Source organism: Salmo trutta, chromosome 32 (assembly GCF_901001165.1).
Source record: "Salmo trutta chromosome 32, fSalTru1.1, whole genome shotgun sequence".
NCBI classification, from domain to species: Eukaryota; Metazoa; Chordata; class Actinopteri; order Salmoniformes; family Salmonidae; genus Salmo; species Salmo trutta.
Window position 1 is genome coordinate 10,452,169 of NC_042988.1, and position 23,958 is coordinate 10,476,126.

Genomic DNA, 23,958 nt, shown 5'->3' on the forward strand with positions numbered 1-23,958 from the left:
TTTACTTCGTGGATCATGAAGGAAATGACATTCTGAGGTCACTGTCTGTATGGTATTGTAAATTACTATCATCGTTTCTTTCATGGTTTGTGAGTGATAGTATAATACTCCAAAATGATTTAGTTTATTAGATTACAACACTTGGTAACCTATAGTTGATTTTCTCAGGCTGTCCAATGTGCTTCACTGTGATCTAATCTGTTTTGTATTAGCCTGTTCCCAATTTAGTTTGAAATGATTCACATGCAAAATTATTGCATGTAAAATAGAATCACGTGTATCAGTTGACAATTCACAGCCTTCGAATACATTTTATGCCATTGTGTTAGTGAGTCTATTAGTATTTCTAAGGCATATATGTTTCTTGGCCCACAGATGTAGCCTTCCTAACCGTCATTCAAAGCTATTGCAGTCATTTATGATTGTTCAAATCAGTCATTTATCATTGTTCAATCTATTTTTGCTTTGCAAATGTATAGATACATAGGAGCCTGGAGGTAGCCACATAAGCCTGATTATAGGATACTGCATTTGAGTAAAATATTTATTATCATTTGTTTTTTTATTATTATTATTGTATATCATTATCATTATGAATATTGTAGGAATATTGAATAATCTAAACCAGTTATTTTATATACAGTACCAGTCAAAAGTTTGGACACCCCTACTCATTCAAAGATTTTTCTTTATTTTTACTATTTTCTACATTGTTGAATAATAGTTAAGACATAAACTATGAAATAACACATGGAATCATGTAGTACCTAACACTTTTTTGAACAAATCAAAAATTGATTTTAGATTCTTCAAAGTAGCAACCATTTGCCTTGATGACAGCTTTGCACACTCTTGGCATTCTCTCAACCAGCTTCATGAGGTAGTCACCTGGAATGCATTTCAATTAACAGGTGTGCCTTGTTAAAAGTTAATGCTTTTGAGCCAATCAGTTGTGTTGTGACAACGTAGGGGTGGTATACAGAAGATAGCCCTATTTGGTAAAAGACCAATTTCATATTATGGCAAGAACAGCCCAAATAAACAAAGGGAAACGACAGTCCATCATTACTTTAGGACATGAAGGTCAGTCAACCCGGAAAATTTGTGCAGTCGCAAAAACCATCAAGCACTATGATGTAACTGGCTCTCATGAGGACCGCCATAGGAAAGGAAGACACAGAGTTACCTCTGCTGCGGAGGTTAAGTTCATTAGAGTTACCAGCTTCAGAAATTGCAGCCCAAATAAATGCTTCACAGAGTTCAAGTAACAGACACATCTCAACATCAACTGTTTAGAGGAGAGTGAATCAGGCCTTCATGGTAGAATTGCTGCAAAGAAACCACTACTAAATTACACCAATAATAAGAAGAGACTTGTTTGGGCCTAGAAGCACGAGCAATGGACATTAGACCGGTGGAAATCTGTCCTTTGGTCTGGTGAGTCCAAAGTTGGGATTTTTGTTTCCAACCTCCGTGTCTTTGTGAGACGCAGAGTAGGTGAACGGATGATCTCCGCATGTGTGGTTCCCACCGTGAAACATGGAGGTGTGATGGTGTGGGGGTGCTTTCCTGGTGACACTGTCTGTGATTTATTTAGAATTCAAGACACACTTAACCAGCATGGCTACCACAGCATTCTGCAGCGATACGCAATCCTATCTAGTTTGCACTTAGTGGGACTATCATTTGTTTTTCAAAAGAACAATGACCCAACATACCTCCAGGCTATGTAAGGGCTATTTGACCAAGAAGGAGAGTGATGGAGCGCTACATAAAATAAATCATTGTAATTATATTGAAAAAATAAATGTATATATAATTGTAATGAGTAAAAAAAAATTGATAGCAACTAATATATATATATATATATATATATATATATATATATATATATATATATATATATATATATACAGTGAGGGAAAAAAGTATTTGATCCCCTGCTGATTTTGTACGTTTTCCCACTGACAAAGAAATGATCAGTCTATAATTTTAATGGTAGGTTTATTTGAACATTGAGAGACAGAATAACAACAAAAAAATCCAGAAAAACGCATGTCAAAAATGTTATAAATTGATTTGCATTTTAATGAGGGAAATAAGTATTTGACCCCCTCTCAATCAGAAAGATTTCTGACTCCCAGGTGTCTTTTATACAGGTAACGAGCTGAGATTAGGAGCACACTCTTAAAGGGAGTGCTCCTAATCTCAGCTTGTTACCTGTATAAAAGACACCTGTCCACAGAAGCAATCAATCAATCACATTCCAAACTCTCCACCATGGCCAAGACCAAAGAGCTCTCCAAGGATGTCAGGGACAAGATTGTAGAACTACAAAAGGCTGGAATGGGCTACAAGACCATCGCCAAGCAGCTTGGTGAGAAGGTGACAACAGTTGGTGCGATTATTCGCAAATGGAAGAAACACAAAAGAAATGTCAATCTCCCTCGGCCTGGGGCTCCATGCAAGATCTCACCTCGTGGAGTTGCAATGATCATGAGAACGGTGAGGAATCAGCCCAGAACTACACAGGAGGATCTTGTCAATGATCTCAAGGCAGCTGGGACCATAGTCACCAAGAAAACAATTGGTAACACACTACGCCGTGAAGGACTGAAATCCTGCAGCGCCCGCAAGGTCCCCCTGCTCAAGAAAGCACATATGCATACCCGTCTGAAGTTTGCCAATTAACATCTGAATGATTCAGAGGACAACTGGGTGAAAGTGTTGTGGTCAGATGAGACCAAAATGGAGCTCTTTGGCATCAACTCAACTCGCCGTGTTTGGAGGAGGAGGAATGCTGCCTATGACCCCAAGAACACCATCCCCACCGTCAAACATGGAGGTGGAAACATTATGCTTTGGGGGTGTTTTTCTGCTAAGGGGACAGGACAACTTCACCCCTTCAAAGGTACGATGGACGGGGCCATGTACCGTCAGATCTTGGGTGAGAACCTCAGGGCATTGAAAATGGGTCGTGGATGAGTATTCCAGCATGACAATGACCCAAAACACATGGCCAAGGCAACAAAGGAGTGGCTCAAGAAGAAGCACATTAAGGTCCTGGAGTAGCCTAGCCAGTCTCCAGACCTTAATCCCATAGAAAATCTGTGGAGGGAGCTGAAGGTTCGAGTTGCCAAACGTCAGCCTCGAAACCTTAATGACTTGGAGAAGATCTGCAAAGAGGAGTGGGACAAAATCCCTCCTGAGATGTATGCAAACCTGGTGGCCAACTACAAGAAACGTCTGACCTCTGTGATTGCCAACAAGGGTTTTGCCACCAAGTACTAAGTCATGTTTTGCAGAGGGGTCAAATACTTATTCCCTCATTAAAATGCAAATCAATTTATAACATTTTTGACATGTGTTTTTCTGGATTTTTTTGTTGTTATTCTGTCTCTCACTGTTCAAATAAACCTACCATTAAAATTATAGACTGATCATTTCTTTGTCAGTGGGCAAACGTACAAAATCAGCAGGGGATAAAATACTTTTTCCCCCTCACTGTACACACACACACACACACACACACACACACACACACACACACAGTGCATGAGGAAAGTATTCAGACCCCTTGACTTATTCAAAAAAAAAAAAAAAATGTAATCCCTCATCAGGGGCGGCAGGTAGCCTAGTAGTTAGAGCATTGGGCCAGTAACCGAAAGATTGCTGAATCAAATCCTCGAGCTGATAAGGTAAAAACCGGTCATTGTGCCCCTGAACATGGCAGTATGTTCAGGGGGAGTTCCCTGGTAGGCCGTCATTGTAAATAAGAATTTGTTCTTAACTGACTTGCCTAGTTAAATAAAGGTTAAATAAATAAATACATCTGCACACCCCATAATGACAAGGCAAAAACAAGTTTTGAAATGTCAGAGTGAAAACCAAGCCATGAGGAAATGTCCGTAGAACTCCCAAGACAGGATTGTGTTGACGCACAGATCTGGGGAAGGCTACCAAAAAAAAACAAGAACACAGAAGAACCTTTGGAAGCGACTACAGCCTCGAGTCTTCTTGTGTACACTACAAGCTTGGCACACCTGTATTTGAGGAGTTTCTCCCATTCTTTTCTGCATATCATCTCAAGTTCTGTCAGGTTGGATGGGGAGAGTCGCTGCACAGATATTTTCAGGTCTCTCCAGAGATGTTTGATCGGGTTCAAGTCCAGGCTCTGGCTCGGCAACTCAAGGACATTCAGAGACTTGTCCACCAGCCACTCCTGCAGTGTCTTGGCTGTGTGATTAGGGTAGTTATCCTGTTGGAAGGTGAACCTTCACCCCAGTCTGAGGTCCTGAGCACTCTGGAACAGGTTTTCATCAAGGATCTCTCTGTACTTTGCGCTGTTCATCTTTCCCCCGATCCTGACTAGTCTCCCAGTCCCTGCTGCTGAAAAACATCCCCACAGCATGATGCTGCCACCACCATGCTTCCCCGTAGAGATGGTGCCAGGTTTCCTCAAGACAGGACACTTGGCATTCAGGTCAAAGAGTTCAATCTTGGTTTCATCAGACCAGAGAATCTTGTTTCTCATGGTCTGACAGTCCTTTAGGTGCCTTTTGGCAAACTCCAAGCAGGCTGTCATCTGCCTTTTACTGAGGAGTGGCTTCGGTCTGGCCACTACCAGAAAGGCCTGATTGGTGGAGGGCTGTAGAGATGGTTGTCCTTTTGGAAGGATCTGCCATCTCCAAAGAGGAACTCTGGAGCTCTGTCAGAGTGACCATCAGGTTCTTGGTCACCTCCCTGACCAAGGCCTTTCTCCCCAGATTGCTCAGTTTGGCCGGGAAGCCAGCTCTAGGAAGAGTCTTGGTAGTTCAAACTTATTCCATTTAGGAATGATGGAGGCCACTGTGTTCTTGTGTACCTTCAATGCTGCAGACATTTTTTGGTACCCTTCCCCAGATATGTGCCTCTACACAATCCTGTCTCGGAGCTCTACGGACAATTCCTTCGACCTCATGGCTTGGTTTTTGCTCTAAGATGCACTGTCAACTGTGGGATCTTATATAGACAGGTGTGTGTCTTTCCAAATCATGTCCAATCAATTGAATTTACCACAGGTGGACTCCAATCAAGTTATAGAAACATTTCAAGGATGATCAATGGAAACAGGATGCACCTGAGCTCAATTTCGAGTCTCATAGCAAAGGGTCTAAATACTTATGTAAATATGGTATTTCAGTTTTTTTGTATTTTAATACATTTGCAAAAATTCATAATAACCTGTTTTCGCTTTGTCATTATGGGGTATTGTGTGTAGGTTGATGAGGGAAAAAATGTATTGAATCCATTTTAGAATAAGGCTGTAACGTAACATAATGTGGAAAAAGTCAAGGGGTCTGAATACTTTCCGAGTGCACCCTAAACTAATTAGTGGTTTGCGAGTAGCCTAGTTTTATTATGGCCTGGGACATTGTTTATTTATCAAATGCTTCCTGTGAATTCACGACAGAAAAACCCACCCAATATAGCTCCAGTAAAATGGATCATATCTTTTGAACGGTTTGGGCTTGGCATACACGGTTTTCAGTAAAGTAATGGTGAAACCATGACAGTCACAAAGCTGTTCTCTATGGCATACTACTTACTGTGTAAGTGATGCACCGTTATGGGAACTCATTTCAGACATACAGCCTGCAATTGTGCAATTCTTAGACCATCAAAAGTTTTCGGGCCTGGATCAAAAACATTTGGAGCTGTAGCCCCGGAAGCCCAGGGCTAATGACGCCATTGCCCTGCTCCCACCATAAAGCTCCACATCCCATTAAACACACCCATGAGTTTCATTGTAAATGTAGTGGCTATCGGACAGACAATAATGGGTCAATTACCTAAAATGTATTGCTTTACATTTGAATAATTGGGAATGTTTTATTTTGATATGGTATGGCCAAATTTGGGCCACTGTTATAACATGCAAAGGGATATTTTACTCCATACATTTTCCCTGATACCCAAAAGTACTCGTTACATTTTGAATGCTTAGCAGGACAGGAAAATGGTTGAATTAACACACTTAAAGAGAAAATCCCAGGTCATCCCTACTGCGTCTTATCTGGTGGACACACTAAACACAAATGCTTTGTTGTTTATAAACCAGATGGCACGATTTTCTTGTTTTTTACATTTACGGATAACCAGGTCCACACTCCAACACTCCAACACTCAGACATAATTATTATAATTATTATGTCTGAGTGTTGGAGTGTGGCCCTGGCTATCCGTAAATGTAAAAAACAAGAAAATCGTGCCATCTGGTTTGCTTAATATAAGGAATTTGAAATTATTTATACTTTTACTTTTGATGCTTAAGTATATTTTAGCAATTAGGTTTACTTTTGATACTTCAGTATATTCAAAACCAAATACTTTTTAACTTTTACTCAAGTAGGATTTTGCTGGGTAACTTTCACTTTTACTTGAGTCATTTTCTATTAAGGTATCTATACTCCTACTCAAGTATGACAATTGGGTACTTTTTCCACGACTGCTAATACACAGGGTATCAGTACCGAGTAGATGTGCAGGCAGGGGCGGAAATCCCAGGGGGACGGGGGGACACGACCCCCCCCCATCCTGGGAAAAATATGATTTGTCCCCCCCAATATATCACTGAAACATAACTATGTAATTTAAATAATATTCATAATACGCAATGAAAGCAATTGTGCTGATTATAGACACTTAATAGTGCGTTTTTAAGTTTCAAAAGATTGCAACCCCCCCACCCTTTGCCTCACAATGGTTTGATCCACTGCCAGTTCCTTAGTTTGCTAGGTAACAGAGAGGTCGTATCTACTGTCTGAAAGGCACTCAATGCATGTAACTGACAGTCAATCGCGCACACACACTAGCTGAATATGCAGAGCTAGCGCGCAAATATTAACTATTAAGCTAGCTAGCTAGTACCTATTCCATTTATGTGGCGTCGTCAAAGATGGAATCAGCATGCAGATGATGTAAGTTAGTGCTTCAAAGTCCCTGTGATAAGGTTAGCGATAAACTGAAATCCAAACTGAACAGAACTACACTCTCTTCTACCATTGTCTTAAATATATTTAATGGTCTCGTTGCAAAAGCTAAATTGTTGCAAGTGAACTTTTATTTATTGATTTTATTTCACCTTTATTTAACCCGGGTAGCAAAGATTATAGCAAACACCACTGAAACTGAATTGGTGCTCGCTAGCTTTGCAAATTCAGCTATTGTTGGAAGCCAGCCAATATGAAACAAACTATTAAAATTACAAAAGGTTGCAGCATATGTTGTGTAAATGGTGAACTCATACAGCTGTCAACTCTTCTCATTTTAATCCGTTTCACATTTGCTAGCTACCTTTTAGATCGAAGCCCAAATAGAATGATTGAAGATGATAGAAGCCCATCTCCTACTGTAAATAACCTACACACTGTGTGTGTAGCCAGCCAGCCAGCCAGGTAGAAAAATGGCAGAAAAATAAAAGACGGACATCAGAGTATTTTTCAATACACCAAAACGCATAGTAAGAACCCTAGTAGCCTAATATCTCAAAGACTAGTTTATAAAATGTTCATAAGAAAGAAATTAAATTCTAATGGAAATGTTTCACAATGATGTCATTAGGCAGAGCAGGCAACAGATGGCACACAGACAGCAGAGTTGGGGACAGATATGCAGGGACAGACTGGCAGAGACAGGGAGTCTCAGGTAAGTTTGTTGAGTCTTTGTTTGGCAACATTATGAAAGGTTCTCAATTTTTTTTACTTGTAAAATAGGAACATAATTGGAAAATGCCATGGATACCCCCACTCTCAACTTAAACTGGTGACTGAACTAAGATTTGTTAAAGGCAATGGTATTGCTGTTGTGAATAGTTGTGTAGTTTTGGGTACCGGTAGTTAGGAGTACGGCAAACACCTTATTTCTTTGGTTCCTCAATATACATTTACCATATTACAATGTAGGCTATGTGTTACAGCACTACTTTTGGTGTCCCCCTCAGGAATTGCTCTTGAGAAAATTTCATGTAATTATCCCCTCCAAAGTTGATATCAGATTTTCACCCCTGTGTGCAGGGGTACAAGGTAATTGTGGTAGATATGTACATTTAGGTAGGGATAACATGACTAGGCAACAGGATGGATAATAACAAGTAACAGCAGCGTATGTGATATGTCAAAAGCGTTGCAAAAAGAGTAAATGCAGATTGTCCGGATAGCTATTGGTGAACTATTTAGTAGATTTATGGCTTGGGGGTAGAAGCTGTTCAGGGTCCTGTTGGTTACAGACGTGGTGCTTAGGTACCGCTTGCCGTGCACTAGCAGAGCGAACAGTCTATTCCCAAGATTCCCAAGATAAATACTGTAATATATACTTTTTGAAGTTATTTTAGAAATTCTATCTTTAGTATAGCTTCGGGCATTTGCTGATGTATTCATCCAGCAAGGTCAAAGGTAATCTTCTCTACAGTGGTAAGGTTTTCTTCTGTCTGGCTGACGCTGGTTAGATAGGCCTAAAGGTTTGCCAGTTCTTTGCTCCATCAAGCACTTCTTTATTACTTCACTACTCTGTTGCAAACTCAATGGAAGGTTTTTTGCCACTGGGTGTTGAGCCATGCACCTCAGTGATGCTGGCCTGATCTACTGCGTCTAGGATGATAGACCATCCGCTGCTTAATTCTTGACCATGCTCAAAGGGATATTTTGAGTCTTTTTCATACCCCTCTCCCAATCTCTGCCTTATTTCTTTATGAATTGATGTATAGGGTACACTGGGTAATCATTCAGAAATATATTGCATTTCATATAATGACCAACATTTCCATACTGGTGCAGATATACACTATATATACAAAAGTATGTGGACACCCTTTCAAATTAGCTGATTCAGCTATTTCAGCCACACCTGTTCCTGACAGGTATAAAATCGAGCACACTCCATAGACAAGCACTGGCTGTAGAATGCCCGTACTGAAGGGTTCAGTGACTTTCGATGTGGCACTGTCATAAAATGCCACCTTTCCAACAAGTCAGTTTGTCAAATTTCGGCCATGCCCCGGTTAACTGTAAGTGCTGTTATTGTGAAGTTGAAACGTCTATGAGAAACAATGGCTCAGCCGTTAAGTGGAAGGCCACACAAGCGCACAGAACGGGACCGCTGAAACGCGTAGCACGTAAAAATCGTCTCCTTGGTTGCAACACTCACTACCGAGTTCCAAACTGCCTCTGGAAACAACGTCAGCACAATAACTGTTCATCGGGAGCTTCATGAAATGGGTTTCCATGGCCGAGCAGCCGCACACAAGCCTAATATCACCATGCGCAATGCCAAGCCTCGGCTGGAGTGGTGTAAAGCGCGCCGCTATTGGAATCTGTGTTTGGCGGATGCTAGGAGAACACTACCTGCCCGAATGCATAGTGCCAACTATAAAGTTTGGTGGAGGAGGAATAATGGTCTAGGGCTGTTTTTCAAGGTTCGGGCTAGGCCCCGTAGTTGCATTGTAGGGAAATCTTAACGCTACAGCATACAATGACATTCTAGACGATTCTGTGCTTCCAACTTTGTGGCAACAGTTTGGGGAAGGCCCATTCCTGTTTCAGCATGACAATGCCCCCATGCACAAAGCGAGGTCCATACAGAAATTGTTTGTCGAGATCGGTTTGGAAGGACTTGACTGGCCCGTACAGAGCCCTGACCTCAACCCCATAGAAAACCTTTGGGATGAATTGGAACGCCGACTGCGAGCCAGGCCTAATCGCCCAAAGTCAGTGTCCAACCTCACTAACGGTCTTGTGGCTGAATGGAAGCAAGTCCCTGCAGCAGTGTTCCCTCATCTATTGGAAAGTCATCTCAGAAGAGTGGAGGCTGTTATAGCAGCAAATGGGGGACCAACTCCATATTAATGCCCATAATTTTGGAATGAGATGTTCGACGAGCAGGTGTCATATACTTTTGGCCATGTAGTGTATTTACTTTGATGCATTTTACTGTACGTATGTGCATACAGTACAGTAGATGGCGGTAAAGTACTTTTACTTGACTAAACCTGCATGCTATATAGATGAAGAAGAGTTTCTTGCCCAATCAGGAAATAGCGGCTGTATTCCGCGCCTGCGCGTTTGAAATATGATAATTTTGTTGATATGCTATGCTAGCTAGCTAGCGGAGTTTATTTTTGCATATTAGGTTACCATTAACTTTCCTCTCTTCACTGTCTCGCCACTGTATCAAGTGAAAATAGAAAACGCTCTGCATGAAGGGCTGATGGAAAACGCAAGAGATTTGGTGAGCGCTATTATTGTGTTCTGTGTACATCTCTGGTGTAATCCTATTTCCCCTTTCTTTGTTGTGGTTGTCAGACTGCAGCAGCTCGTTTAGCTAGGTAGGCTAGGCAGCAGTAGTGCCAGCTAGTTACTGTAGCCGCAGAAAATAAAACAGACAGCTTTATTCCAGCATTGCCTGCCTTTCAATTGTTTAATAAAGCTAGCCGTTGTTGATGGCAAGCTGTGGTGCTGCTTCTTCAACAACCCTCCAACCTTCTAGGGCAGCTTGTCCGCTTGTATAACGGCGCAAGATCCAGCAGTTACCATTAACGTTACCTTAGCTGGCTAGCAAATTATTGCAAGAAGGCAGGCCCGTCATGTTAAATAGACCGCACTGCAGTGATTTTTGACGCTGTATTGGGGTGTCTTGCAGACTAATTCCTGGGATATCAGGTCATGAGCCAGCGCGTGCAGCTGTCATTTCAATATTGTGCTTTGGCAACAGAGGTTCTGAATAGAAAGGGGGCAGTGCACCACCGATGACATTAGCTATCGGTTACTGCAGTGCAAAACGTTTGCCATGTAGCTTACTTGCTGTATGTTGTCACAATATGTCGCTATTTTGATCACTGAGAACAGACTTGTTTTAGTGTAAAAATGGTAGGTGAACTACCACCAGATATGTGGTGGTGGGTGTTACGGTTATAATTGGTTAACATGTTGAGCTCTGAGCAATTTCCATGTTGGTTCAATGCAGTGTTATTCATAGATTAATTAATTGGTATGTAGCTATTGAATTGACATACTTTCAAAGTCCTCTTCACTCTTCATCTGAGTTCTGTCCGTGTTGCATGGAAACATTGCACATAGGCTACATATCCTCTTGGACCTCTATATGAACGCTTATCTAAAAAGGTTTATGGATGCAGTGATTGCTTTGCCGTTTTCAGAAAAATGGTCAGCAGTAGGTTATCATGCAAAGCAACCACCTGTAGTGGCATGCGGGTAAGTGAGACTGCATTGACTGCACTGTGCTAGCTCTATCTGACACAATCCTCTTTCTCCTACAGGCTGAACGGACTGTTCGTTCAGAAAGGAAGAGGCGGGACTCGTTTGGGATGTTCGATGGCTATGACAGCTGCAGTGAGGATTCTAGCAGTAGCTCGAGCTCCGAGGACAGTGATGAAGAGGTGCCCTCCCTCCCTGCCAGCCTGCCTATCATCAAGACCAACGGCCAGGTCTACACCTACCCCGATGGGAAGGCAGGAATGGGTTAGTAGTACTGTGACTGCCTCTGCTTATTGAACATAACCGCTGATGATGTTATTACAGGGTTGACCTGAGATTTTAGCATTCTATTATATGGCCATTTCTTCGACTGAACAGTACTCACACCTCGTTATCCCTCCTGTGTGTGTGTGTGTGTGTGTGTGTGTGTGTGTGTGTGTGTGTGTGTGTGTGTGTGTGTGTGTGTGTGTGTGTTTCACTCTCCTCAGCCACCTGTGAGATGTGTGGGATGGTGGGAGTGAGAGATGCTTTCTACTCCAAAACCAAGCGCTTCTGCAGTGTATCCTGTTCAAGGAGCTACTCATCCAACTCTAAAAAAGCCAGCATACTGGCCAGACTGCAGGTAACAGCAAACTGCACTAAGTCTACTTCTATTGTCCTTTTACCTCCCTCTATAACCACCATTTTTAAGTTGAATTGACATTGAAAAGTTGTGAAAACAGGTTGTATTTATTTCATTTTAATTCCTTCCTCTGTGTATCATCCTCTGTGTATCATCCTCTGTGTATCTAAAAGTAGCTATGTTTCCATTAACTGGTCCAGTGATTTTTTTTTTATTAGTATTTTTTTGACATTTAGAAAGTTTGTATAGAAAATAGATGCAACAATTGCCTGCTACAGTGTGTTTCCATTTAACTATATTGTCGATAAAAACAGCTGAACGTAATGACGTCACACCAAAAAAAGAATACAAATTAAGTAGTTAAAGTGTTTCCATTAACCTTTAAGGCAAATTGAACATTAATAAATCGTTGACAGTCTGGATGCCCTCCCAACTATGTGTTTCATGTCTCGGGTAGCCCACACAAGCCAGTATGGATATAATGCAATAATTTACTAATAATTATCATGTTCCCACGTATTGCACCGGTCCATGCCATGGTGAAACTTGCATCCAGCTAACCAGAAAAGCAAGGCGAAGCAGTTCAGGCATTCTTGAAATTCAGGACAATCGTTATCCTGCAAAAAAAAACACAATTTTAATAGTTGAAAAAATTGATTTTGGCAGCAATAGGTATTTAGCATTAAATGTTGAGTGGATCTTTTTTGTTAGGGCTACGTGATGACATCAGGTGCCCTGCGTACGTTCTAAATTATTTTGCGATCCTGTTTTTGAAAAACACAGTTTCCATCATAATTTGTCTCAATAAGAAAGTTAGACAAAATAAATCCATCTCAGTCGAACTGATACAAATGTTGTTGAGCTTCAGAAAATGTATCCTATAATCTGCCGTTTCCATTACACACATCGCAATGATTTCTTTTGTCGAATAAACCTGGGACAAAGGAAACCTGCCTGGCTTGTATGATTCTATCTCTCTCAATAGTCGTTTATTATTATTTTCAAAGGGTAAACCACCAACGAAAAAGGCTAAAGTATTACAGAAGCAGCCTCTCATGGCGAAGTTGGCTGCCTATGCCCAGTACCAAGCCAACCAACAGAATCAAGTCAAGTCAAAAACAGGTAAGTTCCACGTAAAAGTCCATGACACGTGAAATGTATTTATTACCAATTACAAATGACAACCATTACAAATGACTACAGTATAGGTGCAACAGTCTTCAAAGATGATTCTACTAGGACTAGATTGAGATATCTTTCTCACTGTAAATAAAGAAGGTGATGATAATAAGGTAGTCGTTGATTGAGTTGTGTTATCTCTCATGACGGTACTTGTGGTGGTTGCAGTGATTCCTGTGAAAGGCTTTGATTGGGGACGCTACATAGGCACCGGCGACATTAACGGGGCACCTGTCGGCTGTTTCAAACATGTAAGCAACGCTCAGCTCAAACACTCCAAATGGTTGCTGGTGAAAAGTGGCGGTGTATGGAAGTCAGAACATGTACACACAGACAATATGGTATATCTTAACTAACATTATACTTTTAAAGTAGAGATCACACTCAGTGGATAAATGATGTAAGCGTATATGGTTGCCTCTCATGACGACTACTTATTAAGGGACTAATATTACAATAAATACAAAGTAATTGAATTTCAGCTTGGGCCTTTCTTGGTTGTTATAAAGAAGTAGATTCTTCTAGATATTAGAATGTGTTGATTTGTAACCTGGTAAGACGTTTTAGGCTCCAGTACAACAAAACTCAACAGAGCAAGTATGTTAGAATATACCTCATTCCTATTGACCCATCAAACAGTGTGATGAATAGCTCATCTGGATGTTTTGGAAATACGGTGTCATTCTGCCTCTGGGGGGGAACTCTGGGATGACAGGTAGCCTAGCGGGTAGAGCGTTGGACCAGTAACCGAAAGGTCGCTGGTTCGAATGCCCAAGCCGACAAGGTGAAAAATCTGTCTGGGTTCTTAAACAAGGCACATAATCCTAATTTGCTCAAGGCGCGCAATACTACTATGGCTGACCCTGTCAAACAACACATTTTACTGCACCTGTCCGGTGTATGTGACAAAAAAATAAAACAAATATATACACACAGTTGAAGTCGGAAGTTTACATACACTTAGGTTGGAGTCATTAAAACGAATTTTTCAACCACTCCACACATTTCTTGTTAACAAACTATAGTTTTGGCAAGTCAGTTACGACATCTACTTTGTGCATGACACAAGTCATTTTTCCAACAATTGTTTACAGACAGATTATTTCACTTTATAATTCACTGTATCACAATTCCAGTGGGTCAGAAGTTTACATACACAAAGTTGACTGTACCTTTAAACGGCTTGGAAAATTATGTCATGGCTTTAGAAGCTTCTGATAGGATAATTGACATCATTTGAGTCAATTGGAGGTGTACCTGTGGATGTATTTCAAGGCCTACCTTCAAACTCAGTGCCTCTTTGCTTGACATCATGGGAAAATCAAAAGAAATCAGCCAAGACCTCAGAAAAAAATGTGTAGACCTCCACAAGTCTGGTTCATCCTTGGGAGTACCTTCCAAATGCCTGAAGGTACCACATTCATCTGTACAAACAATAGTATGCAAGTACTAACACCATGGGACCACGCAGCCATCATACTGCTCAGGAAGGAGATGCGTTCTGTCTCTGAGAGATGAACGTGCTTTGGTGCGAAAAGTGCACATCAATCCCATAACAACAGCAAAGTACCTTGTGAAGATGCTGGAGGAAACAGGTACAAAAGTATCTCTATCCACAGTAAAATGAGTCCTATATCGACATAACCTGAAAGGCCGCTCAGCAAAGGAAGAAGCCACCGCTCAAAAACTGCCATAAAATAGCCAGACTACGGTTTGCAACTGCACATGGGAACAAAGATTGTACATTTTGGAGAAATGGTCTGATGAAACAAAAATAGAACTGTTTGGCCATAATGACCATTGTTATGTTTGGAGGGAAAAGGGGGAGGCTTGCAAGCCGAAGAACACCATCCCAACTGTGAAGCACAGTTGTTAGGGTGCTTTTCTGCAGGAGTGACTGGTGCACTTCACAAAATAGATGGGTATCATGAGGTAGGATAAGTATGTGGATATATTGAAGCAACATCTCAAGACATCAGTCAGGAAGTTAAAGCTTGGTCGCAAATGGGTCTTCCAAATGGACAATGACTCCAAACATGTGGCAAAATGGCTTAAGGACAACAAAGTCAAGGTATTGGAGAGGCCATCACAAAGCCCTGACCTCAATCCTATAAAACATTTGTGGTCATAACTGAAAAAGCGTATGTGAGCAAGGAGGCCTACAAACCTGACTCAGTTACACCAGCTCTGTCAGGAGGAATGGGCCAAAATTCACCCAACTTACTGTGGGAAGCTTGTGGAAGGCTACCCAAAACGTTTGACCCAAGTTAAACAATTTAAAGGCAATGCTACCAAATACCAATTGAGTGCATGTAAACTTCTGACCCACTGGGAATGTGATGAAATAAATAAAAGTTGAAATAAATTATTCTCTCTACTATTATTCTGACATTTCACATTCTTAAAAAAAGTGGTGATCCTAACTGACCTAAGACAGAATTTTTACTAGGATTAAATGTCAGGAATTGTGAAAAACTGAGTTAAAATGTATTTGGCTAAGATGTATGTAAACTTCTGACTTCAACTATATATATATATATATATATATATATATATATATATATATATATATATATATATATATATATATATACACACACACACACACACACACACACACTTTTTTTTTTTACATTGTTGAAGCTGCACTAATTGTGAAGATAGGTGACAATGAAGAGTATTAGCTTGCCATGATGCGTTTGGTTGTTTTAATTAATAGCAGTCCTTTTTGAGCGGACATATTTGTATTGTGATGATGTCATTCTCTATGTTCAGCGTGTGTTGTCTTCTCTGCCTTAGGTTCCCATGGGAACTTCTTGGGGTGACCTTGCAGAAGGCGTGAGGGTAGAGGTGCCCAATACAGACAGCGGCCTGCCAGTGAAGGTGTACTGGATAGCAGGAGTTATCAAATTAGCAGGTAACAAAGCAGCCCAGAGAATCCTCTTCACTCTGAAATGCACCTGGTTGGATTCATAGATGACGGTGTACGTTCTCTGCATTCATTGTTTTCATCAAACTCTGTTTACACATAGACATGTTACACTTAGATGTAACCTACACACAATGCTTGGAAACATAGATACTTCTCTCATCCAATAATACTCCTATGATTCATTTTTAAGGGTATTTCAGGAACAAAATGATTGGGAAATCACAAATAAGGTTCATTGGTTTTCCTAACCTTAAAACATCCTTGCGTTTCTCTCCGCAGGCTTTAAGGCACTACTACGGTACGAGGGGTTTGATGGTGACTCTGGCAGGGATTTCTGGTGTAACATCTGTGTCCCTGACATCCACCCGGTGGGCTGGTGTGCAGCAGGAGGAAAGCCCCTGGTTCCTCCCAAATGTAAGAGTAACAGAGGGAGTCACTTAGACAACACAGCCAGGATATTTGTGGCCATAAGGTTAATTATGATAATGCCTTTATTTTTAAAAGCACCTTTCCTGATTTATGCTCAAGGTCACCAAATCAGTGCTCCCTACTCTTTTTAAACAAGGTACTGTAATTTGTTATGTATACGGCATGCGTAGCCTGTTCGCTGAAAGGTAATAAGAACAAATTATAGTACTGTACTTTGTTTTGCCAAGATAAGGATATATGCTCTGTTACAAGTGGTGGGGCAAGTGTTAAGTCATTAATCATTTCTGACCGGTTTGAGAGAATAATTTCTAATTTTTCCCAAACGTTGTCTGACTGTTTCACCTTAGCCATTCAGCACAAGTGCACCAACTGGAAAGCGTTTCTTGTGAAATGCCTAACAGGAGCAAAGACTCTACCTATTGATTTCTCCACCAAGGTGAGCTACAACTCTTCATCACAAGACACTCCAACACCTCACTCATAGCACAAACATGCATCAAATATCAATATGAGAAGATGAATACGCGTGTATTATTTCCACAAATACAACGCTAATAACCTTATGGCACTACCAGTACAAACATGCGTTGCATCTATTATTATATAGTCACATATTCTATAATGCCTAACTGGATTGTCAAGTAACCTTGTAGAATCTTCACCTCACCCTTCCCCAGGTGCAGCAGAGCATGCAGTTCCCCTTTAAGAAGCTGATGCGTGTGGAGGTGGTGGATAAGACTCACCTGTGCCGGACGCGGGTGGCCCTGGTAGAACAGGTGATCGGAGGTCGGCTTCGGCTCGTCTACGAGGAGTGCGAGGACGGCTCGGACGACTTCTGGTGCCACATGTACAGCCCACTGATACACAGCATCGGCTGGTCCCGCGGCATCGGACACCGCTTCAAGAGATCTGGTCAGTGACCATAGTGGGGAGGGCACGCGGGACTAGGCACGCGGGTCTTACACAAGGGTATAGATTTGCTTAGGGTTTAAGGATCTTGAAAATCTCAACATGGGTGAAACACTTAGGCACTTTAAGATTGTAGTTGTTTCTGTATGATTTATATTGACTTTTAGGGTTTGATTGTTGTCCATTAATGACAGATGCTCTTCCTTTATTTTGGGGTTTCAAACATTAATGATAATGTTTCAGATGTTTCAAAGAAACTTGATGGCCAAGTAGATGCCCCAGGACAGCTTTTTGCTAAGGTGAGTTCAAATAAATGTTTCAATCTGCCACTTGACTCAGTTCATTCAAATATTTTTCTGGTCTCTGACATTTGTTTGATACGTGGCACAATCTCTCTCAGGTGAAGGATGTTGACCAGAGCGGGGAGTGGTTTAAAGATGGCATGAAGCTGGAGGCTATTGACCCTCTGAATCTATCAGCTATTTGTATTGCTACTGTTAGAAAGGTAAGCCCTATAATCGTGATGAGAAATATGACTGACAGAGAAATTAGGGAAATAAAGGCAAATGACATTGCACGTGTAACAGAGTTGTACACATTCACGCTCCCTGCCTTCTCTTCTTCCAGGTCTTGGCGGATGGATACCTCATGATCGGAATTGATGGTTCCGAGGCAGCTGATGGCTCTGACTGGTTCTGCTATCACTCTACCTCTCCCTCTATCTTTCCTGCTGGATTCTGTGAAATCAACACAATTGAACTCACCCCTCCACGTGGTACACACTGAATTACATTACATTGTGTGGTAAAAGCATAATCACAATTGTCTATTTGAGTTTATTTGTAGTACCAAGAGAGTGCGCACCACTGATTTTCACCTCACAGTGGCTATTTCAATTGGCCAGCCAGTTGCTGTTACTTGTAGCCTCAATAAGTAAGTCTTTTCTGCAGGGTACACAAAACTCCCATTCAGATGGTTTGACTACCTCAGGGAAACGGGTTCAGTGGCAGCTCCGGTGAAGCTCTTTAACAAGGTAACCTTGTTCAGCTTTTGGTCTGCTAGCTATTTTGCCTGTTAGGTCGTTTTGGCTCTTTACTTTTGTTCTCAGTCTGTTAGTTAGACTGAATTTGTTGTCAAAACCAACTACTTGCTGTCTGAGTAACCCTTTACATTTTTCACCTGTTGGATTTCATCTATTTGAAGTTTGATTGTTTATGCACTTTGGCTTTTTCAAATTGCTTGATTTCTGTCAGTAGTGTAGTCGTTACAGGATATTAGTCCGAAATAAGAAAGACCAAGCGCATCTGAGTGCAGTGAAGTTAAGACTAGTAGCCCACCAATGTACAACTTTGCTTGCTTGTAGTTGTAGTGTTATGAGAAATTCCCTGAGTCCACCAGCTGAATGTCCCCTTCTCTTTGTTGACTTTAAAGGAGGTTCCAAACCATGGGTTCCGCCCTGGCATGAAGCTGGAGGCTGTGGACCTGATGGAGCCCCGGCTGGTGTGTGTTGCCACAGTGACACGTATTGTACATAGACTGCTGCGCATCCATTTTGACGGCTGGGAGGACGAGTATGATCAGTGGGTGGATTGTGAATCACCTGACCTCTACCCTGTGGGTTGGTGTCAGCTGACTGGCTACCAACTACAGCCACCAGCTGTGCTAGGTGAGGTTTTTTTAAATCCTGTTTATTGGGATTTTTCAGCATTTATTTCACAAAGACAAAGATAATAATTTTCTTAGTGCAAAGTCTGAAGTAGCTCTAGTCTAGCCCAAAACAACCTTTTGGAAAACAAAGTCAGATTTTTCATTAGCATCATCCCCAAAATGACCTTGACTGTAATCTCCCAAATAACCAAAACTACCAATACAGGTAGAACTGCTAAATACAAAACAAAAACAACCAAGAGAGACGGTCAAAACATCAAACTTAATTTAACCAAAACACAGAAACCTTCAGATAACCAAAACACTGCGACTTTTACGCAAACCTTTAATCTGAAACTAATTCTAGTAATGTAGAAAAATTGAGCTAAAGAATTGCATTTTTTTGAATGAGTTGAGACGAGCTGTGCTGAACGAATGTATGAATGAATGAGTTGTTCTCTGGTTTGTGCTTTTTTTCAGCCTCTAGAGAGCTCCCTCCGAGTGTGACAAAGCAGAAGAAGAAATCCCAGCAGTACAAAGGCCAAAAGAAAAGTGGGTCATCCGTCCCCTTGTTTCGCCCCGTGCCTCAGCCCCCTCCCCCTGCACCCTCCCCCTCTCGTTTCTGCCCCTTTGCCTCCGCCTCCTCCCCTGCACCCTCCCCTTTCCCTCTTTCTTTCTCTATTTAAGGGCAAAGCTGCACTCACCACGGTTCTTGCTCTGCGGGCATCTTTATTCACACCAAAACAGAGCATTGAAACAAAGTCAAAACTCTCCTACACCAGATAGAATTTTCGTACCAGTGTGAAGCTGTTACTACCGGATGAGACCTCAGGCTGAAGAAAAATCTTCAATGACTGCAATAAAATACAAATGATTTGGTTATGTAGGCCCATAGTGTGGATCTTTTTATAGTATGCTTGGTTTTTATATGTTCCTTCAGTGTTTGTTAGGCATGCCAGACATTACATCAAGGTTTTCCTGAATAACTTACATTTCTAAGACATTTTTTACCTAGATTTGAATATTTCAATTTTACCTTCTTAATGATTAATAACACATTAAGTAGTCACACGTCAAAAAGAGCAAAGATATAAGAGACATGAGAAGGTAACAGCAGAGCTGATAAACCATTTTACCTTTGTCTTGGTTTTTAGAGAGGAAGATCCCCATTGGTAAGCGGCCAGTGAGTTTGTCGGGGGTGGTATTGAGTGGAGTGCCCCAGAGGAACCTATCTGGAGACGAGAACATGACCCCGCCAGACTACCCATCTCCTCCCATGCCAGCATCTGCCCCTGGGAATGCACAGCCTCCCTCGGCAGCCCAGGAACTCGGCCCCAACGTAAAGCCAGGTAACCTAAGCCACCCTACCAACTGAACTCAAATTAGAAACCCATGTTAAGCCTGGTAGTTGGGTAGGGATGTCCGCTACTGAAATGGAAAAGTGTAGTAGTCCAAGTACTCTACCCCATCTCAACATCAACCATCTTGATAAGGCAACTTATTTTCTCCTTTATCGCCTGAGTTTTATAATTCATCCTCTCCTTCCTGTCTTTTCATTCCCCATCTTTCCTACTTCTCTACTGGCCCTCTTTTCTTTTTTAAGGGGTGATGCTGCAGCTGAAGGAGGAGGTTCAGGAGACGGACGAGTTCACCTTCCCGCAGGGCACAGCCTCCGACCTAGAGAACAACGGCTCCGGCTGCAGTTACTACATCAAACAGGAGCCCTGAGCCTCCATGGGGCACTGCTGCACCCACCAACGGAGGGCCAGCCTGGGGGCAAGAAGGAGCCAGTCCACTCCCTCTTTCTCCACAGCACCAGAGACCATGGGCCCTAGGTGGCATTCTCACAACATTAACATGGAAGGTCACCAAGCTGTGCCCATAGAGAGATTCAGGACAGAGCGGCTGAAAGACTAGTTCCAAACAGACAGCGCAAACGGGGAGAGGAGTGTAGAAAATAAAGGAAAAAAGAAAGGTGCGTAAATGACAATATCTTTGTTTCAGTTCAGTTTTTTGTACTTCCACAAAAAAAAAGTTTTTGTACGATTTTTTCAAATCCGAGATGTTTTTGTGCATCTCTCGTATTCGTTACTTTGAGGTAGGGTAATCTTTTGATGGATAAACTGTGTGATGTTTGAGTGTGTATATATAATCAGATTTTCCAAAAAACAGGGTGTATGTACAGTTGAAGTTGGAAGTTTACATACACTTAGGTTGGAGTCATTAAAACTAGTTTTTCAACCACTCCACAAATTTCTTGTTAACAAACTATAGTTTTGGCAAGTCGGTTACGAAATCTACTTTGTGCATGACACAAATCATTTTTCCAACAATTGTTTACAGACAGATTATTTCACTTTATAATTCACTGTATCACAATTCCAGTGGGTCAGAAGTTTACATACACTAAGTTGACTGTGCCTTTAACAGCTTGGAAAATTCCGGAAAAATAGTGTCATGGTTTTAGGAGCTTCTGATAGGCTAATTGACATCATTTGAGTCAATTGGAGGTGTACCTGTGGATGTATTTCAAGGCCTACCTTCAAACTCAGTGCCTCTTTGCGAACATCATTGGAAAATCAAAAGAAATCAGCCAAGACCTCAGAAAAAAAATTGTAGACCTCCACAAGTCTGGTTCATCCTTAAGAGCAATTTCCAAACGCCAGAAGGTACCACGTTCATCTGTACAAACAATAGTATGCTAGTATAAACACCATGGGACCACGCAGCCGTCATACCGCTCAGGAAGGAGACACGTTCTGTCTCCTGGAGATGAACGTACTTTGGTGCGAAAAGTGCAAATCAATCCCAGAATAACAGCAAAGGACCTTGTGAAGATGTCTGGAGGAAACGGGCACAAAAGTATCTATATCCACAGTAAAAACGAGTCCTATATCGACATAACCTGAAAGGCCGCTCAGCAAGGAAGAAGCCACTGCTCCAAAACCGTCATAAAATAGCCAGACTAAGGTTTGCAACTGCACATGGGAACAAAGATCGTACTTTTTGGAGAAATGTCCTCTGGTCTGATGAAACAAAAATAGAACTGTTTGGCCATAATGACCATCGTTATGTTTGGAGGAAAAAGGGGGAGACTTGCAAGCCGGAGAACACCATCCCAACTGTGAAGCACGGGGGTGCTAGCATCATGTTGTGGGGGTGCTTTGCTGCAAGAGGGACTGGTGCACTTCACAAAATAGATGGCGTCATGAAGAAAGAAAATTATGTGGATATATTGAAGCAACATCTCAAGACATCAGTCAGGAAGTTAAAGCTTGGTCACAAATGGGTCTTCCAAATGGACAATGACCCCAAGCATACTTCCAAAGTTGTGGCAAAATGGCTTAAGGACAACAAAGTCAAGGTATTGGAGTGGCCATCACAAAGCCCTGACCTCAATCCTATAGAACATTTGTGGGCATAACTGAAAAAGCGTGGGCGAGCAAGGAGGCCTACAAACCTGACTCAGTTACACCAGCTCTGTCAGGAGGAATGGGACAAAATTCACCCAACTTATTGTGGGAAGCTTGCGGAAGGCTACCAAAAACGTTTGACCCAAGTTAAACAATTTAAAGGCAATGCTACCCAAATACTAATTGAGTGCATGTAAACTTCTTGACCCAGTGGGAATGCTGAAATAAGTCATTCTTTCCTCTACTATTATTCTGACGTTTCACATTCATAAAATAAAGTGGTGATCCTAACTGACCTTAGACAGGGAATTTTTACTAGGATTAAATGTGAGGAATTGTGAAAAACTGAGTTTAAATGTATTTGGCTAAGCTGTATGTGAACTTCCGACTTCAACTGTATGTCGGTATTGAATGGACTAAACCTTACTGGTAAAAAACAATCACTCAGATATAAAGTAGAAACACCCCACCAATCAGCTTCATACCAGTTCCACACATTCAACTGAGATTTGAGCAGCTGACCACATTCTCTGGGTCTTGCGTTCCATTTGTGTGATAGCCAATCATGACTGACAGCTATCACTGGGACATTTACCAAGGAGAATGTGGTAGAGCCCCAAATCTCAGGTTTATCCTTTACCCACACTATATTTACCATGCCTTATTTAAAGTATGTTTACAAATATTACTCCTCTTGGCCAGTTGATTGCAGGCAAATTTGTCAAGTCAAAAAATTCTACTCTATGAAAAACAGGTCATTCACTGTGGTAATATTTAGTTCTATCACAGTTTACGACACAATGATATGCAAACCTTGACTCTTGTGTCAAATAATACAGAGATCTATCTGAAATGTTTTATATCTAATGTATGTAGCATTATTCTACATGAATTGTCATAATTCATCTGAAATGTTTTATATCTAAGGTATATAGCATTATTATACATGAATTATGTCAGAATTCAGAGCGATACTATAAATGTGAATAGAGGAAATATTCAAGCCACTGTAATAGTCGGGCTATTGTTCATCATTATCATCATTAGTGTTTCATCACTTCACTACCATCAACAACATGAGAACCGTTTATCTAAATAGAGAATGTACTGCCTTTTGTAAAAGAAAATCTTCAAAATAATGCTATGTTTGCTCTTCCTCTTTTAGAAGTTGAATGTAGTCTCCTGTTGCAAGGTAGTCAGGTTCTGGTCAAACCACACAAAGGTGATTTTCATGACAATTTAAATCACTTTGTGTGCATATTTCTTAGTAAGTGATTGGTAGGCTTGGGTTAAATTGTCACACTCACTGACTCATGATCATACATTTTATTCATTGGCCATCCTTTCGTTGGGAGATATTAAATGAAAGTCTATTGGTTTATAAAACAAAATATATTACATTAAATATTTATTCACAAAGCATACAGTATATAACAGAGGCAATTTACAAACATGATATGGTGATTTATTTTGTGCCATATGAGAAATTAAAGAGGGATTATAATCTACAATACTTTATCAAATACCAACTGCACTCCATTGTCTCACTTTATATACCAGTAAGGTTGACAATTTACT

At 41.2% G+C, this 23,958-nt stretch overlaps 1 protein-coding gene across 1 annotated transcript; it reads left to right on the forward strand.

The window, feature by feature from the left end:
• The first annotated feature begins 10,079 nt into the window (after nt 1-10,079).
• On the forward strand, nt 10,080-21,136 carry LOC115171040 (MBT domain-containing protein 1-like). Its single transcript, XM_029727495.1, has 17 exons — nt 10,080-10,263; nt 11,312-11,513; nt 11,738-11,871; nt 12,879-12,993; nt 13,219-13,301; nt 15,850-15,967; nt 16,262-16,396; nt 16,759-16,847; nt 17,089-17,323; nt 17,564-17,619; nt 17,721-17,825; nt 17,948-18,095; nt 18,271-18,353; nt 18,752-18,986; nt 19,448-19,519; nt 20,122-20,316; nt 20,571-21,136. The coding sequence occupies exons 1-17, from the start codon at nt 10,243-10,245 to the stop codon at nt 20,693-20,695; spliced, it is 2,151 nt and encodes a 716-aa protein (XP_029583355.1). The 5' UTR covers nt 10,080-10,242; the 3' UTR covers nt 20,696-21,136.
• The last annotated feature ends 2,822 nt before the right edge of the window (nt 21,137-23,958 follow it).

Excerpts from the sequence above, each read along its gene's own strand:
- LOC115171040 (XM_029727495.1), top strand. The coding sequence starts at position 10,243 with ATGGAAAACGCAAGAGATTTG. Across the intron at positions 18,096-18,270 it reads TGAACTCACCCCTCCACGTG|GGTACACAAAACTCCCATTC; the intron begins GTACACACTGAA and ends TCTTTTCTGCAG. Across the intron at positions 18,354-18,751 it reads CGGTGAAGCTCTTTAACAAG|GAGGTTCCAAACCATGGGTT; the intron begins GTAACCTTGTTC and ends TTGACTTTAAAG.